General features: G+C 48.6%; 1 protein-coding gene across 3 annotated transcripts in view; it reads right to left on the minus strand.

The window, feature by feature from the left end:
• The window catches only part of FAM135B (family with sequence similarity 135 member B), a 272,532-nt gene that overhangs the window by 131,157 nt on the left and 123,439 nt on the right, over nt 1-17,936 (minus strand). For all 3 annotated transcript variants that reach the window (XM_032316553.1, XM_032316555.1, XM_032316554.1), the window contains one exon: nt 1,186-1,265. In XM_032316553.1, the coding sequence (XP_032172444.1) occupies nt 1,186-1,265 (80 nt within the window). The remainder of the gene's footprint in view (nt 1-1,185; nt 1,266-17,936) is intronic.

A 17,936-nucleotide genomic window follows, 5' to 3' on the forward strand; every position in this document is an offset into this window, starting at 1 on the left:
CTTGATGCCCTCCTGTGTGGTCTGGGTAGGCTGCTCGTTCCCACACCATCCACACCCCTGCAGGTGGAACTAAGCAGACTCCGGCGGCTCCATCCCCAGCCTGGGGGGATTTCAGTGCCTGTAATTCCATTCACCGTAATATCACTGCCCATAACAAAGTGACCCAATTGCCAGGGAAATTCCAAAGGAAATTCTTTGAAGGGTAGCTACGACCAGAGCTTTCGACTCTACCGTTTTTTGTTTTTTGTTTTTTTTTTTTTGGTCTATACCAATCTTCACTACATCTATTTGTATCTTTAAAGTTAAGCAGATTTTCCATAGTTCTTTTTATCTCCTTACTTTCTCTTCCATCCATACAGGTTTTTTGTTTTGTTTTTAAAGATTTTATTTATTTGAGAGAGAGGGAGAAAGAGAGAGAGCAAGCAAGCTACAGGAAGGGTGAGAGAGAGAGAGAAGCAGACTGCCCACTGGTCAGGAAACCCACCACAGGGCCCAATCTCAGGACCCCGAGGTCACGACCGGAGCCAAAGGCAGACACCTAACTCACTGAGCACCCCAGGAGCCCCTTCTGTCACTTCTCCTTGTGAGGATGTGACTGATCTACACATTTACCTAAATACACTAATGTAAGTATTTCCTCTTGGTGCCTATCCTTACCTCTTACGTAACAAGCTCTTTATTTTGGACTCAACACTCCGTTACACGAAGCACCTGCTGCTGGGAGTCCTGGATCCCACTAATAACACAGCCTCCTCCAAGTCAGAACCTGGGCTGTCCTTGGCCATCCTTCTCCCCAAGCTGGGAGTGTTGATTCTGACTCCTCCTTGAGCCTGGGAAGCACTACCACACCTGCCAATTTACTCAGTCCCTGTGACTAGCTGCTTATCGGGATTGACAACAGGATGTCATTTGCCATCGTCTTCCTCCCCGACTGGACTCCAGCCAACCCTTCACAGCCAGGTTTTTCCCTGGGAGAGTGTGTTTTCCTTCAGCCAGGTTCCCCTTGCAACAACATACACACATGGCTACACCACGAGTGGGCCTCCCTTTCCAAACTCATCCAACATCCAACACGATTTACTGAATGTCACTCTGAACGCTGCACTCTGCTCTGCACGGGCATGGAGTCATAACTGATGGTCCACCCGTGGAAAACAAGGGCCCCGCTGCCGTCTTCCTGCTCACCTGTCTGCCCGACGATGGAGGCGCTCAGTCTGTGGGGGATCCTTGAGGACACCTTCAAGGTCACTCGGATCTGGTAATACCTAAGGAAAGAACAGAGAACAGGCAGATGAAGACCAGACTCCTTACTGTTGGCTTCTTCTAAAAGTGCCTAGACTTAATCTTAAAGGCCAAAGGGAACCAGGGAAGTGTCTAGGCAGTGTGCACGGTCATTTGGCATCAAGGAGGGACCTTGGGAGAGGGATAGGACGGAACCAGGATAGAGACAGGAAGTTGAGTTGAAGTGAGATCATTGGAGACATATGCCAGGTTGGTGGTATCGGGTAGAGGGAGAGATGGGTTGGCCATAGAGCACAGGTGCATTAAGGGGCATAGCTTCTGTTTAGTCAGGAAAGTCCATTCTATGGGAAAATAAAGCTTTAATGCACACTGCGAAATCCATACATAAACTGAGTCGCTGTCAGGTTGTAACACAAACTCTTCCTTTAGAAACACAGCAGTTGGGCTATCATTCCTGGGGGTCTTACCAACCACTTTTCCAGCATATTTCTGGGCCCTTATTTGTAAGACGCTACTCCCATTTCCAAACTCCATCATTTCAGGACATCGTGCAGGTTCCCAGACTATCAGTAACCCTCCTAGCTGCCCCCTTCTGCCACAGATGCAGAAGCACTTTCCCCAGGTCCCTGGCTGGGCAGGTAATGGCTCTTGTGCTCGCAAGCACTCAGGAACAGTCCTGGTGCCATACTGTTCTCCCCTCCCACCAATGTCAAGCCCACTGTGAGAGGGCATGTGAATTAAAACAATGTGAAATAGAAGCAAAATGAACCATGAACTCATGGATCTCTGCTGGTTCATCGAGCTTATGGCTTGGGAGACACTGTACGGTGAATATACTCATAGAAGGCTCTGTTGACAGGCTTGTGTTTGTCGTGTGTGTGTGTGTGTGTGTGTGTGTGTGTGTGTGTGTGTGTGTGCATGTGTGAGAGAAGCCGAGGAGATACGGAGCAAGGCACCAGTGCTGGATTCACAGCTGGAGTTCGGGTGACATCATTTGGGAGCTGTGTGCTTTTGTATACACCATACAACTTCTCTGAGCATGTTTCTTTATCTGTAAAATTAGGACTAGGAAAGAAAGAAGGAAAGAAAGAACTATGACATCTGCTTCCAGGAAAGATGGAGTAGACACACTTTTCCCCACCCCCTCCCCACTACATACAACTGAAACTTCTAGACGGTGTATATAAAATAAACAAAAGATTTTTACAGATGAAAAGAAAGCCAACAGTCTAAGAACCCAAGGTCCAGAGGGTGAGTTCTCTGCATTTCTGCCTTGTAAATCCCAGAGAGAAACTAACCACCCAGAAATTCTAATGGCTGCAGATGAAAACAAATAAACAAAAAAACTCTAACAAAAATGCCCATTTTTTTCTAGACAAAGTGCCAGAAAAGAGGCAACCTCGCAAGACAGAAAACTTTTAGACAATAGTGGTTGTACTTCAGCCATAGTACGCAGAAAAACTGTGGTCTCATCTCCATCCATACGAGCAAAAGCCACAAAAGAGCTTTGATGCCCACCACTGCCAACCTTGAGCGAGGCAGCTTCCTCACCTGGCAAAGGTAAGATCTTTGAGGAGGGAGCCACATTCTCACTATTAACAGACAGTGATGAGAACCCCACCTTTTGTAAGTACAGACTATGTGGGGGCCTGAGTTTCTACCCCCACCCTGCAGTGATGAGGGCACACGTTTGCTCAAATGATTTCTGACAAAGGTTCAAGAGCCATTCAATGGAGGAAAGGTACCCTTCCCAATCAACGGTCCTGAAGCGATTAGTTATCTATCCATAGGGAAAAACCAAGTCAAACCAGAACCAAACAAAAAGCTCACCTTCTACAAAAATTAATTCAAAGGGGATCAGAAACTTGCATGCAAAATGTAAAACAACTAAACCTTCGGGAAGAAAAGTAAAAGAAAGTTTTAAGATCTAGGGATAAGTGATGAGCTCTTAATCCACACCGAAAGTGTGATCCACACAAAAAACTGAAAAACTGGACTTCACCAAGACCTAAACACCTGTGTTCTGCTGTGTGTACCATTGAGAGGAGTGTCAGACGAGCCACATGGTGAGAGAAAATATGGACCAGACACAGGCAGGTGACCCTCGTTACTTACAGATTCCGTATGTGTGGACTGACCTATGTGTAACACTTATCTACAACCCCACACCCGGGACTCGGGGGCTCTGCAGCCACTCAGACGTGCCTCCAGATGGGCCTCCAAATGTGCGAGTGCTGACACCCCCGTGCACCTGTTTCACCTGAGCTCAAGCAGGACCACACTACCTCTGTTTTCAGTTCTCATGCTGGAAACACATGTCCTCTGCAGTCTGTTTAGTGCCACTTCTTTTTCTTTGCATTTCTGGGCTTTTTGTGGGTGACTCTGCTATTGAAAATGCCCCTCGTGTAGAGCAGAAGTGCTGTCCCATGTCCCTAAGTGGAGGACACCGGCAAAGACAGTACATTAGATGAGCTGCGCTCGGACCGTGCCCTGGGCCATGAGTTCAATGCTAGTAGATCAAAGATAGATAGATAGATAGATAGATAGATAGATAGATGATAGACAATAGAGTGATAAAGACAAAGGTGATGGATTCATGGTAGACGGATGATAGATAGATAGAGAAATAGAGAGATGATGGGTGATGCAGAGATAGACAGACAGATAGTGCTGCCTAATACAGAAACACACTTCAATCAAGTTACGTCTTGATCAGCTGATAAACACACCGTGACCAAGGGCTCCCAGCCCCTCACCCTCTTTCCTCGGGGAGCAACGGCTCATTACATGGAGGCACTTGACGACCATCGAGAAATCCATGGGGGAAGCACAAACACAAACCAGCTCACAAATCTGTGTGAGGGAGACTGAGGCAGGATGGACGCTTCCCGCCCGTCCACAGGAGACGCTGCTCCTTGGCTGTCGCTAATCACCACTGTGCAGAAAGGCTGACTGTGTGTTGCTAGACCTTTTGGGGTTTTCAAGGGAAGACAGAAATTTGGATCTTTAATAAAACATCTTTGAAATGTGCTGTTCCCCAATTAATGACAGTGACAAGAGGCATAACTGCTCCGTTGTCAGCAGAACGGAACGCATGGGCCCGCGGACTCCCCACGCGCCCATCACCAGCAAAGGCTGATGGTCACAAACACAGGAGGTCGCTTCTGGTGCTTCCTTAATGAAAAGACCCATGCAGTTCAACAGTCTCATCCCACCGCCACCACCGCTGGTTTTAATATTCTAACGGCTTCTTCTCTGAACACAAAATGGGTCACTCCTTCCCTGAGGCGATCTGTCACTTTTCTACCAGGCGGTGCTTGGAGTTGCGCTCAAGGCTTACCCAGCACCACTTGCCAGGGCCCGGACCCAGAACGTCACGGAGGCAATCCTGTTGCAGCCTCTGTAAATCCTCTGTGGGAGAAAGCGTCATCTCAGGGGCTACCCAGAGAAGACGCTGGAAATATGGAACTACTTATCCAGCAGCCAAGGGCAGTCAACATTCTAATCCAGAGATAAGTGGGTTTTTTGTTTTGTTTTGTTTTGTTTTTTAATTTTTGGCTGCAACACCTCATGGGAATCACGTTTTATTGCATAGATTAAATCCTTTCATAACCAATTCCAAAACACTGCCCGAGTTCCTATTCCTTAAAACGACTTGACGTTCCCGAATCTCACTTCAAGGAACCAGTCATCATTTTGAACTTCAGATGCGTTAGAGGCACAGGTTCAAAGAAATGTGTCAATCAGGCCGGCCCGATTGGGCTCTGCCCTGATTAAACAGAATGCTTAAACCCCTTTAGTAATTCTCTTGTATCTGACATGAATGTCTGCCAGGTCATGAATCCATAAACCACACGTCCTACCTGGCATACATGATATGGGTTGATCCCTGCAGGAGACCTTTGATATCCTTACTATCATTTCCATCTTCAAGATGAACCCCCTCCCACCCCGGGGATGAAGGGATTTGTCCACGTTCAACACATTCAGTAAATAGTGTTAGCACATCTCCAGGCATGGCCCTATTACTTCCTTTAACCACCTTAAATCCACCTTCTTCCAGCCGGGGTCATTCGCGAAGATGCTATGAAGAAGGGAGCAGTGGCTCCAGTCCTTGGGAGGTGAGCAAGGGGTGGGGGAGGGAGTCGCAGTCAGGATGGAAGAAAGAAGTGGCGCCCGGGAGGGGACCTTCGGGCACTGTGCCAGCGTGGCCGTCTGGATTTGCAAGTGACTCTTTTTGGGATAAAAATATATTTACTCATGTTTAATCTTACGGGCTTCCATCTGTGAGAATGGCATAAACTATGCCCTTTACTTAACGTGGTAGGCAGAATAATGCCCCTTCCAAAGACAGTTGTGTCCTCTACTCCAGAACCCATAACAGAGAATTAAGGTTGTAAGTGGAATTAAGGATGCCGAGCCCCTGGCCTTGAAATGGGATTATTCTGCATTTCCTAGGTACATCCAATGTAACCACAAGGGTTCTTCCAAATGGAAGAAGGGGGTAGGAGAGAGAGTGATAGGGTAACACGATACAAGAAGGTCCCTCCCTGCCCCTGCGGCCTTCAAAGATGACGGATGCCATCAGCCCGAAAATGCAGGTGGCCTACGTGCCCTGGAAAAGGTAAGGAGACAAAGCCTTCCCTAGAACCTCTGCAAAGGAATACAGTCCTTGTAACAACCACGTTTTAGCCTAGGGAGTTCCATTTCAGACTTCTGACCTCCAGAGTTGTTATAGATTATAAATCTGTATTGTTTTGACCACTTAGTTTGTGGCAATTTATTATAGTAAACTAGTACATACAGGCTTTCAGATTTCTTCCTCGTGACAAAGCTAATGCTGGAGTGACTATCCCGTGTTAACAACAGACAAACTGACTCCGAGAGGCGAGGTAATTTTCCTGCAGTCACATGGCTAGTTATTGGAAACTCTAGGGATTAAAATGCAGGGTGGTTTGAGTAAACCAGGCTCTTATCTGGGGAGGCGAATGCAGGTGTTTTAAACTTCATTAGGCTCCCCTCAGCTCCCACCACTATTATCACCAGGAGTCCAATCCCATTCTCCCTGTGATCACTAATGCATTTCCCTTTGTTTTCTCAAAAGCACCTTTAGAAAAGGAATGCTATCTCTTGCTTCTTTTATACTCTTTAGAGATCTTAGCACTGTGTAAGGAGAGAAAAGCATCTAATAAACATTTGTTCTTGGTTGACTATAGAAATATCCACTGCCACCAGCTGCTGGAGGAGGAGAACCAGGTCCTATTCATCTCTGTATTTCCAGCAATTAACATGGTGCTCGCGCACAGTTGGCATTCAATCAGTGTCAGAGGAATGAAAGAAAGAAAGAGAGATAAAGAAAGAAAGACTGATTGATTCCAATAACAGAGACTCCTTCAAAAACCATTGGGTGATATAATCCATTGCCAACATCTACAATTCTGTGAGTGACTAAGAATCCACATGCAATTTTTATGAAACTAACAAAACTAGAAATGATATTCTATAATGGGAATACAGAGATCTATGACATTTTGTTACAATCACTTTCATATTAGGCATGATATGCAACAACTGCTCTGACCCAGAGACAGGTGACCCAACATTAAAGTACAAATCACTGTGTTTGGGTCAAAACTGACACTCTGGAGTCAGAACACCTAGGTCCCACAGCCAAATAGATGAACTTCAAATAGTAACTTTCCTTCTCTGAGCCTCCTTCCTCACAGGTGATGATATCTGTACTAGCCTCACAGAACTGTCACATGCTGCCAACGGGGCGTACAGGTACAGCCCTTAGTACGACACTCAACCTTTAGTATTTCAGTAAAGAGAAAATATTGTTACTATTAACTAAGACGTGTGGAACAGACACCATGCCCCAGCTGGGATCCCAATCTATCCACCCTCGTAGGTGAGGTGAAGCTGGGGTAACGGTGATTGCTTGGGTGGGACAAGGTTCAGAGATGTCTGTGGCATGTAGTACTTGATAATACAAAATGGCGGACACAACAGTAATGCTTTGCTCTGACATGGCTGTGCCCACATGGCTAAGAAATAACCCTCTTTCGCTGAGGCTTCTGAGGCAATAAAGCACGTGGTTATGAGTGTGAACTCTGCAACTCCACACTGACTGGCTGTGTGACTTAACTTGACAATGGAAGACCCACTGGTCCCAGGGTAAATCTCTCTGCCCTAATGGGGAAGACAGGGTAGTTATGTCAATAAGAGAGACCTTGGTTTCTAAAATATCAACTAAAAAAAGACCCAGGAAATGACCAATATATTTCTACTGTACACTCACAAGCTGACTCATCGCTTCTGACCGTGTCCACCCACCGTAACAGGACTACAAACCACTCTGTTGGATCTGATTGGTCTCAACAGCAACTAATGAGACATTTTCAAGAAAGGTCCACTCTAATATTTCAGCAAAATTTGTCTGGATGCATCAGTATGATCAAAACATAAGGATTATAATAGTTCAGTCAGATGCCACTGATGTTTACTGGGATGAATTTTCTCACTCCTTCATTCCCACCTCCTCACTCATCTGGAGGGGTCAGAGAAAGAAACACACCTAGCTAAAGATACTCACCCCTCCTGACTCCCTTGCAGCTAGGAGAGATTGTGTGATCGTCTCTTGGTTAATGAGAGAAAACCATTCATTGTCTGATGGAGCAAAGAGGAACACTCTTAAAGCAGTCTTGGGTTTCATGACCCATGGGCTGTCTGTCCCTTCTCTGACTTTCCCCTGACTTTACACAGAAAGAAAATGGGTCTTTGGGCATTAAAACAGCCATGTTTTGGCCATGAAGATAAAAGCCATGTGAAAACAGTGGCAGAGCAGAAAGACAGAAGTCTGAGTCCTTCGTGTCCTTGGTGACATGATGGTACGGTCTACTTCTAGATTCCTTGTGATATCTTACAATTTTTAAGCCAGGATTAGTCATCTGTCTGATCATCTGAACCCAAACACAATCCTGACAGGTAGAATCTGATTCCAGACCTTACTGGGGCCACATTTTCTATGGGGGGGAAACTCAGAAGAAGCAAAATTGGCAACTGGATTTCTCTTACTGTCTTTCCTCTTGACGGTAGAAAGCGGAGTATTTCCTTGCAATTAGAACCATTAAAATCTAAGAATCCAGGTTCGACTTTTGGGTAGAAACAACACAGATATTTTTGTCTACTGGTGTTGAAAGCTGCTTCATAGGGGGAAAGGATCCTCTCCGTAAAGTTCAACTGAAATCATTGTGATGCAGTCACCAACAGGGTTTGGTTCTAAAGCCCAGATAACAATAAAATGCCTTTCGCTTAACTCTCTGGGTATGTTATGAATCTATGGGGATGTCCCGAGAACTTCAGGGACATTGGTGGTCAAAGGTTGAAACTCAACCCCTGCGTCCTTTCCAACTGTGACCAAGGCACCCCTCTGCCATGATGTCAATCCTTCGTGTCTGGCATTCTTTGATGTGCACACCAACAGATGCCACATTGACTTTCCATGAGAACTCTTTGAATGATGTATTACATTCCCACTTATAGGTCCAGAATTAAGACTTTCTAAAACCCCCTCAGTCTTGGGTAGTTGCCTCATACAGATATACAGATCAGGACTCAGCTAGAGATCCCAGGGGATTCCTCTGCACAGACCTACAGCAAGCTTGCTTACTCACTCTTGCTCTCTCTCTCTCTTAATAACAGAACTGAGTTGCAGGCACTTAATAAATATCTGTTCAATCAAATCATTTTTAAATCAAATGTCTATAAAAGTCCATACACAGTTACTGCATTCCTCATGGTGCGGCAACGGTGTATAACTTCATGGTTATTTACCTCAAGTGGGTATCTTGAAACCGGCCACGGTGGGAGAATTTACGCCATGGACCTCAACAAATGTCATGATGTACTTTTTTTGAGCCACTTTTTTGTTTTGTTTTGTTTTTGTTTTTTTTTTTTTTTTTTTGAGCCACTTTTTAAACAGTATGCCTCGTGACCACCACTCCAACCTTTTAGCCCAAAGGAAATATGGAGCCCACACAGATTAAATAAGGGGGCAATTTGGAACAGTTCTAATAAAGCCACTGTTAGGTTGGCTTCCAACTGCTGAGCAGTCGTGGAAAATCTATTTCATTGCTCTGAGATGCCTCATGGAAAAAAATTATACTCAGTAAGCTCGTAGGATAATTCTCCTGTGAGCAGGAGGGAAGATGACCTTTGCAAGAGGCATGGCATGTGAGTATAGATTTCAAAGTCTGAACAAAGTAGCTCTTTGTTCTCCCATATTCTCCTCTTCCTGTTCAGGTTAAAACAGGGAATCCTATAGTAACAATAATGGCAATGAAGATGCTTTTTGTCCAACTGAGGACAATTTAAATTCTCTGCCTTTTCATGTGTTCACTTGCAAATGGGGTTGGTCAGTTACCTTCTGGAGCTGACCGAGACAGAAATCAGAGTCAGTGTGCAGAGCGACACTGGGATGTAGTAAATGGTGGTATTATTTTTACATAGCAGCCTGATTTGTTGGTGAACGATCACCGGTATTCGCCAGAGCACGCAGCTCAAGGAGCTCAAATCAGCAACACAAGTAGTCTAGTCCGAGATGCCATGTATAAAAACTGAGGTTGCAGGGTTCCCAAAACAGGGCAAAGTGCTGCACCATCCCTGGATCTCCCTCGGCCATTGGGATTCACGCTCCCTGGTGAACCTGTTGTTCCTAACTAATGAGTCAACCCAGATGGGGTTTCTAATTTACAGGAGTGGCCATGTGTCAGTGTGGCTCTCTGAAAAGTTGCTGGTGTCAGCCTCCAGGTCAGCAGAAAAGAACCATTTGCAGGTAAAATGAAGACTCCTTCTTGACCTCCTGTACAAGATGGGATTCCGTGATGAGCTCCCTGGGGCATCGTGCCTCCTCAACAGAGGCCGCTGCTCTTCTCTTGTGATGGGAAGTAACACTGGATTTTCTTTGCGTTTGTGTTGCTTGATTAAATGAGGTTAGGTAGAAGCAGGCTTTTAAGCATCTTGCACAGCTTGAAATGACACGGGTAATTTAAAACCTCAGACCAGAAAATCTGCCGTGCAAAATCACACTGTGACAGGGGTCTCTGCAGAGAGAACTTTTCTAATTGGCAAGCCCAGATCCCACAGCCAGTTCCAAGCAGTCGGAGGGAGAGGACAAGTCTTTCATAGAGAGGGATCAAAAGCATGGCATGAACACGCACCAGGGAGCCCAAGGCCCCGGCTCTCACCTCTGACATACTGGGTATTAGATATTGGATTCTCCACTGACTAGTGGTGTGTGACCTTTGGCCATGCATCATACCTCCCCAAGCACTGGTTTTCTCACCTTAAAAATGAAGGCTTGTGAGGGACCAATGCGACGCTGCAGGTTGAGTGCCTGGCACAGTACATGAGACCCTGTAAGCACCAATTCCTTCTAAAATGTCGCTGAACTACTCTCATCATTGGGACCAGATGTTGCTAATGGAAAGTAGAGCCAGAACGGGGGAAAGGACCCCCATGGCCACCCAGCTAGTTCACAGGGTCCACCAAAGAACACGACTGCTAAGTTTGGCCCATCACCTAATCTAGGATACCCATACACTTGGACATAATCGAATTCTAGGGTATATATTGACCCTAAGTAATAAGAAAAGATACTCTACAAGTAGGTGGATACAATTTCCTCACTGTTGTTTGTGGAGACCCCATAAATATTTATAACAACAACCATAATATCAGAGCAAGAGTGAGGACACCCAGACGTCCTTGCAAACCAACCCCGAGGTGGGCATAGCACCAGGTGTTGTCCGTGTGATGCCAGATTCTACCTGGACAGTATTCAGAAAGGAGGGTCATTATCGCCTCCACTCTTCCTGTATGGAATCTGGAACTCCAAAGAAACAGACCGCACTCACAGACTTAGCATCAACACAAGTGTTATGAAAGCACATGCCCAGGAAACCTCAAAGATACAAAAGTATTCTTCAAACTACAGGGATAGCCATAACAGCAGGAAGAGTTCAAGCCTTAAAAAGTCACACCTGGGCGTACATGGGTGGCTCAGTCAGTTAAGCACCCGACTTCAGCTCTGGTCATGATCTCAGGGTCCTGGGATCGAGCCTGGGATGCTCTCCCGTGGATCCAGACCCCGCCAAGAACCACAGGGCCCTTCCTTAGTGTTCGGTGGCAGGCTTTGACCCAGAGCATGATGGAGATCCTGGCAGACACAGGTGCTCTGTAATGCAATTCTGTCCGTGCTACACATTGCTATGCCTGAGCTGACCTGACTTATCCAGAGGCTGACCCATTTTACAGATGTAAGTTAGTATCGAGGAAGCTCACATGCTCTCTGGGCTCACCCTTGAAGAAGGGGTAGTTCTAGGCCATAATGACATTTGAGGCAAAAGAAAGCTTGGAAAAATGCAGAGGGGTGGTGTCCAGAGATGTGTGCAGGGGTAGTGGGGAGCTGGAGTACAGGACGGGGCATCTAGTATCACCTAGTATCTAGTATCTAGTATCTGCTACCGTGTAAACAGATGGCCCACATTACCGTCCATGCAGGATTAAATGTAGTGGTTAAAGGCACCAAGTGTGAACTCCAACAGAACTTTTATGTTAAGAGACTCTTCCCCTTCTGGCTATGTGACCTTAGGAAAGTTACTTAACCTCCCTGAGCTACCATTTTCTCCTTTGTAAACAAACAGATAAACGATTAGACCCAATGCGCAGGACTGAGTGAGGGCAACATAAAAACAGTTCAGCATAGCACAGAGCCTGTGCTGTCTCCAATAATCATTAACTGATTAATATCTATATTTCCATTGTTATTCTAATAAAGAAAGGCTTCATGGAAGACATCATGCTACCCTGGGCAAGTACGGTCTTCAGAGTGAAACCTGGGTTTGATCCTGTCTCTGCCACCTTCCAGGTGTGCAACATGAGGAAAATCATTCCAGCTTTCTGAGCCTCAGTTTCTTTACTTGTCAAAGAGGGATAGCGAAGCCCTCAGGTAAGTCTGCGGTGAGGAGTCCCTGAGGCAGCGTTTGCAAGGTGCCCGCACACACCAGGACTCAGGAAGTGCAAGAGGCTCTGAGGCTCCCTGTGCATGAGGCCACCTTCTGTCTAGCTCGCCTCCTGTGGATGAGGCCACCTTCTGTCTAGCTCGCCTCCTGTGGATGAGGCCACCTTCTGTCTAGCTCGCCTCCTGTGGATGAGGCCACCTTCTGTCTAGCTCGCTTCCTGTGGATGAGGCCACCTTCTGTCTAGCTCGCCTCCTGTGGATGAGGCCACCTTCTGTCTAGCTCGCCTCCTGTGCATGAGGCCACCTTCTGTCTAGCTCGCCTCCTGTGCATGAGGCCACCTTCTGTCTAGCTCGCCTCCTCTCTCAGACAATCGAGCGTGAGCCATGTTTCTCGTCTGGGCCATGAGGCCAGGTGAAGCAGGCCGCTGAAGCTTGCATGAGAACAGCTAGAGAGAGGGCTGACAGACATACAGACACACCTGCCAACGGTCCTCTGCGAGGAAGAATCCTTGACTGATTTCCAGCCCCTTCTACCAGAACGTGTCTCTTCTGAGAAACTGTCCCAACCCCGGTTCGTCTTCCTCCCTCAGCCCCGTCTCTTCACTGCCGTTGCATATGGAAACTGCTAGGACTTGAAGGGAGCCTGGAGATTTCAAGGGATTTCCTCATCTGCATAAAAAGTCCCCATTTCCTCCTCAATCAAATCTTTATTTCTGCAAAACTGTTCAGACAGAACAACAAAGAGGTCCCTCGGCTCCATCTAACAAAGACATGGGATCCGTAATTTCCACGGACGGCGCTGGCACCAAGAGGCCCCTGAGGGAGGCATCCGGCTGCTGCACGCTGCTGGCCAGCAGATGCATGGGGGGGGGGGGCGGGGGGGTCCCAGGGCTTGGCCGGACTTGGGGGAGCAGCAAGCCTGCCTCCCAGCGGGGCTGCAAGGCTCTGGGCACGTGGTAGAACAGGACTCGGCCCCTCCGGCCGCAGGGCTGCGCTCTGGGCCCAGCTGTGGACGGCGGTGTTGACGGCAGCAGCATCGTGCCTGAAAAAGCCCAGGTCAGCACTAAGCAGGCCCGGGTCAGGAAGCTGGATACATGGCCCTGAACTAAACGTTCAGTGACTTGCCCAGAAGGAAGAAAGGGAAAAATCCCCAACGTCAAAGAGAAGAATTAGGGACAGCTTCACCAAGCCATGTGGGACGGAACCCAGGAAAGCTGGCGTGAATCTGGGGCACAGCCTGCCCTCGGATGGGCCTTTTCCCCCCGGACTGGTCAGTCTCTCCAAGCTCACTATCTGTCTGTCTGTCTGTCTTCCTCTACGTCTCTCTTTCTTGCTCTCTCTGACACACACGCATGTGCGCGCACGCACACACGCACACACACACACACACACACACACACAAACTCTTCTCTGTTGCATCCAGGCATCCGCTGCTCGTTTTTACTCTCCGTGTCCTCTTTTTAGGGTTCTCCCTTCTCTGTAATCAGGTGCTAGCAGTTCAAAGCCCCAGCTGCTGGTGTATGTGGTACAGGGCAGTGTCCCTCTGGCGGACAGCAGTCCACCACTCGTCCCGCAAGACCAAAACATGGGCAGGCAGAGGCCCCTCCCAGGTTCAGGCCCACAGCAGGGGCACAGAGAGCACTCACTGCCCACCACAATCTCCTCAATGCGTCCTGCTCAAGGGCACTGTCCTTTACAAAGAAGACTAGAACAATCACTAACCCCCAAGCACTGAGTCGTACCACAGGCCGCTGCTGCTCAGTCCAGGAGGACACCTCTTCTGCTGGCTTCAGTGAACCCCTGAAGTGCGGCCATCTTATCCATCTATTTATTTCATTTTATGAATGAAAGAACCAGGTTCACAGAGGTTAAGTGGCTTTCCCAAGGCTCTGCTGCTAATAATTACCAGAGTGGGTGTCCAGAGCAGTTCTGTCTGTCCTCAAAGTCCTCAAAGCCCGTGCTCTACCCTTGCCTCCCCACCCCACGTGTTCTTAGCAGGACTTCTATTCTGGGAGTTTCAGGAAATCAATCATCTCCACCGTGAGCTGTCAGCCTCTCTCAATAAATCTGTCATTTTCATTCCTGTGTCCTTAGCGTGCCATGCATAGACAGCGCAAGACATGTTTTCTGACTTAGCACAGGGACCCAAAAGCATAAAGTGCTGAGTAATGAAGATTTCGATCATAAGTGCATTATTTGAAGAAAGAAATACGCTGCCTCCTCTGGCATGCATTTTGCCATCTGGCTCAGGCATACAAGGCACTGATTGAGGGTCTTTAGGGCATTTTTATCGATAATGCACAAACCCCAAATTGTTTGTTATGATTCACTTGTGAAGAAATGAAATAACAGACGTCCACTGTCTTTAGGATGACAGAGAATAGTGTCATTTCTTTTTTTAAAAGCCGCTCTGAAAGCAGGCATTGTTCCAGAATACACATGAGAAAAGAGAATCAGAGACACCGACTGACTTCCCCAAGGTCACACAGCAAAGATACAGGGGAGCTGGGATTTTGAACCAAGACTTATCACTCCTTGAACTCCCTAAAGCTCTTCTAAAGATAAGAAAACACAGTCAATCCTGAGTAACCTCTGTCATGACAAATTGGTGGCTATCTGAAAAAAGTCTTTACTCTCCAGGGACCCGTCATTTTCTGGTTGGTTGTGTTTCCACCTCTCTCACAACAGGCTGCGCTGAAGCTGTGATAGAAGAAAACTAGCAGAATTTGGGCAGGGCCCCATGGAACTCCCAAGACAGTCACAGTCCCTGGTATGTTGCCATGGGATTCCTCTAGAAGAGGAAAAGTCAAAAGTCCTAGAAGCATGCCCTCACCCACCTCACCTGTAGCCTCTGGCAAGTTACCCAATGTCTCCAGGCTTCTCTGTCTGGATGTTCAAAATAAGGAGATTGGGCCACCAAGTTCGGAAGCCCAGACTTAATTCCTATTCCAAGCTGACCAAGGAGACTTCTGCAGTGCTTGAAACCAATCTTCCAGTGCCCGAGGAGCCTGAGAGCTATGTTCCCATGCTTATTTGCAAGAGAAAGTGAAAAGGACAGGTGCAAATAAGAGACTGTCCACTGGTCTTCTGATTAATGATGTTCTCGGTGGGGAGGTGGCCAAGCTTGGATTCGAACTTGGACGGCCTGGCTCATAGTCTGAGGCTCGGGCACCACATCCCCTGGAATCCAGGTGACCCCCTCCACTAGCCTGAGATTGACCCCTCTGGTCCACAAGGAAAGGATACTTCTGTGAGCCAGTGCCTATGGCCCAGAGCTTTCCAGTGATGCGGCCACTCTCAGGAGCTCATATGGGCACTTCTCTCTGGTCGGAACAAGAAAAGACTGCTCGTGCTACCACCCATTCCTTTAACCTGGCTCCTTGCAAGACATCAAGGACATGGAAACTGCATTTTCAAAGGAAGTAGGAGCTCAGCAAGAGACACACTTGTGACCAGAAAGAGTGATTTTCCTCTGACCCCCGGTAAGATGATCACCAAAAGTGTGCGGGCAGCAGAGCCTGGCCGGTGAGATGACTTGCTTCAGGAGCTGCAGTCACACCCATGAGGGGCTTCAGGGGAGCGGCGAGTGTGGCGGGGGCGGGGTGCAGCCTCTGCTCCTGCTCTAACGTGCATGGTTTTGCACACGCCTCCTGTTCTTGCACACCGCCACACCTTGGCACACACGCCACCGCCCCTCCTCGGGCTGCCAGCCTCAAACATCCGGGGTATTGCCCTCACATGTCAGGACTCAGCTCAAAGACCCGCCACCTGCGGAGTGGGTCCCACCTGTCCCATCCTCTGCTCTCTGCGTGTCTCTGCGGTGAGGACTCTGCCTCCCCACCGCCGCCTGCCTCCTGGGCAGTCTGTCCCCATGAGAATCCTATCTTCCTGCTGCTTCCTGCTTCCCCCAGCCATCCTGGTCCCTTGCCAGGGATTAGAGAAGGATTAACACACACATTTTATCTATTCAACCCAAACCCCTGGCTGTGAGCTCCTCCCCAGAAGAACCGGAGCCTTAGCCTTATTGATTTCTAAGCACTGTTTCCTCAAGCTGTTTATGGGCAGATGAGTGAATGGCTTAATCCTGAGTCACTCTGCGGGCCACTGACTACCGATCCTGACCTCCAGAAGTATCCTGACAATACTTCTGTGTTTTCGCATCACCCAGCAAACGGCTATAGATCTCCTTAGAAAATATTCAGTCACTCAAAGTTCAGTAAGCAAGGAGAAGAAAATCGGGGTTCGATGTACACAACAGAATCTCACTTCTGTTGAAACTGCTGACGGTGTGCACACGGATCTATATTCGAGCAGAGAGCTCTGTAAGTTTTCTGAAAGCCCAGTAAACTTTTGAGGAATAGGCATTGTGTTTCTCTGCATTTTCTAATTTACACACATGAATATGCATAAATGCAAAAATGAATATGCATTTTTGTACAGCAAGATACATGTAACGTAGACCTTGGGAGGCTCCCCACAAACACTAGCCGGGACTTAAAAGTCCCAGGTGGTCTTCTGAGCCCCAGTTTACAAACTGGTCCAAACTGGTCCGTGCGGTGAACCCCCCCATCCCAGAGTCACGGTTAGGAGTCCATGAAGCCAGAAGGGCCCCCATGCCAGCCGCCCAGCACAGAGCCCCGGCGCCGGGTGACGGCGGCCCAGGGGCCCCCGGAGCTCAGCAGGGGCCGTTACACTGGAGCCACGTGCAGTACAGTAAACGGCGTCTCGCCCACCGCCCGCCTTCCACGTCCTCCTGTTTGTGCAATGTGCTGTGGGTATTTTTAAGACCCCAACAATCCATAAGAATGTTAGTGGCTATGTGTCCGTAGTTCAGATTTGATGAGACAAGTGCGTCGTGTTGACTCCATGCACTAAACACACGTTGTTTGCGTAAACAACGCAAACCACTAGTCACCCCACCTCTGCTCACCGCTTGGCTGCCCTGAAGCCAGGTGGCCGGGGACAGGCTGGGGTCATGGTGACACCTAACAGGACGGTGCCTCCAGGGCATCAGGAAGCAGGGGAAGGGGTGGGGAGTCCAGGCAAGTACAGTGCGCTTTGACCACACGGGGCCCCAGGGCGGCACGGAAGCCACGATGGGAGGGCTCCACTGGCTGAGGGCTGCAGCATCACAGTTAGAACTGGGAACATGGGAAGGTTGGCCAGCCTGGCTCCTCCTACAGGAGAGCCTCGCCCGCTCACCCCTCCCACCCATGTCCCTCAGGCAGCCCTCTGGCTCCCCTGGCAGGGCTGGCCTCCAAGCAGAGGGGCCCCTGGCTTCTAGCCCAGCAGCACGTGAGGTGGGCGGGTGCAGGGGAGGGGCGGGTGGAGGCTGAGCTGTGTTCCCATTGCCGTCCTGCCCGGCCCGCAGCGGGCACGGCTCCTCGATTTGATCTCACAGTTCACCTGCGACCTCTGGGAGCCGGGCCCAGCTCCTCACTCGGGGACGGGCAGGAAGCACTGAGGACACCTTTGCTCCCAATTGCAGCCCTCGTGTGCGACCTTGACCAGGGGGCCACGGAGAGCAGACCACGGGGCTCTGGGACAGCGAGGGCAGTCGGCACTCACACGCAGCGTGTCTCTGCCCCCCGGGGGGAGGCAGCAGCACCGGGTCCTCCCTCCACACCCCCGTGGCCTGAGAGCCTCTTCTGAAATAATAATGCCGCGAGAA

The sequence above is a fragment of the Mustela erminea genome, chromosome 16, assembly GCF_009829155.1.
Source record: "Mustela erminea isolate mMusErm1 chromosome 16, mMusErm1.Pri, whole genome shotgun sequence".
Classification (NCBI taxonomy): Eukaryota; Metazoa; Chordata; class Mammalia; order Carnivora; family Mustelidae; genus Mustela; species Mustela erminea.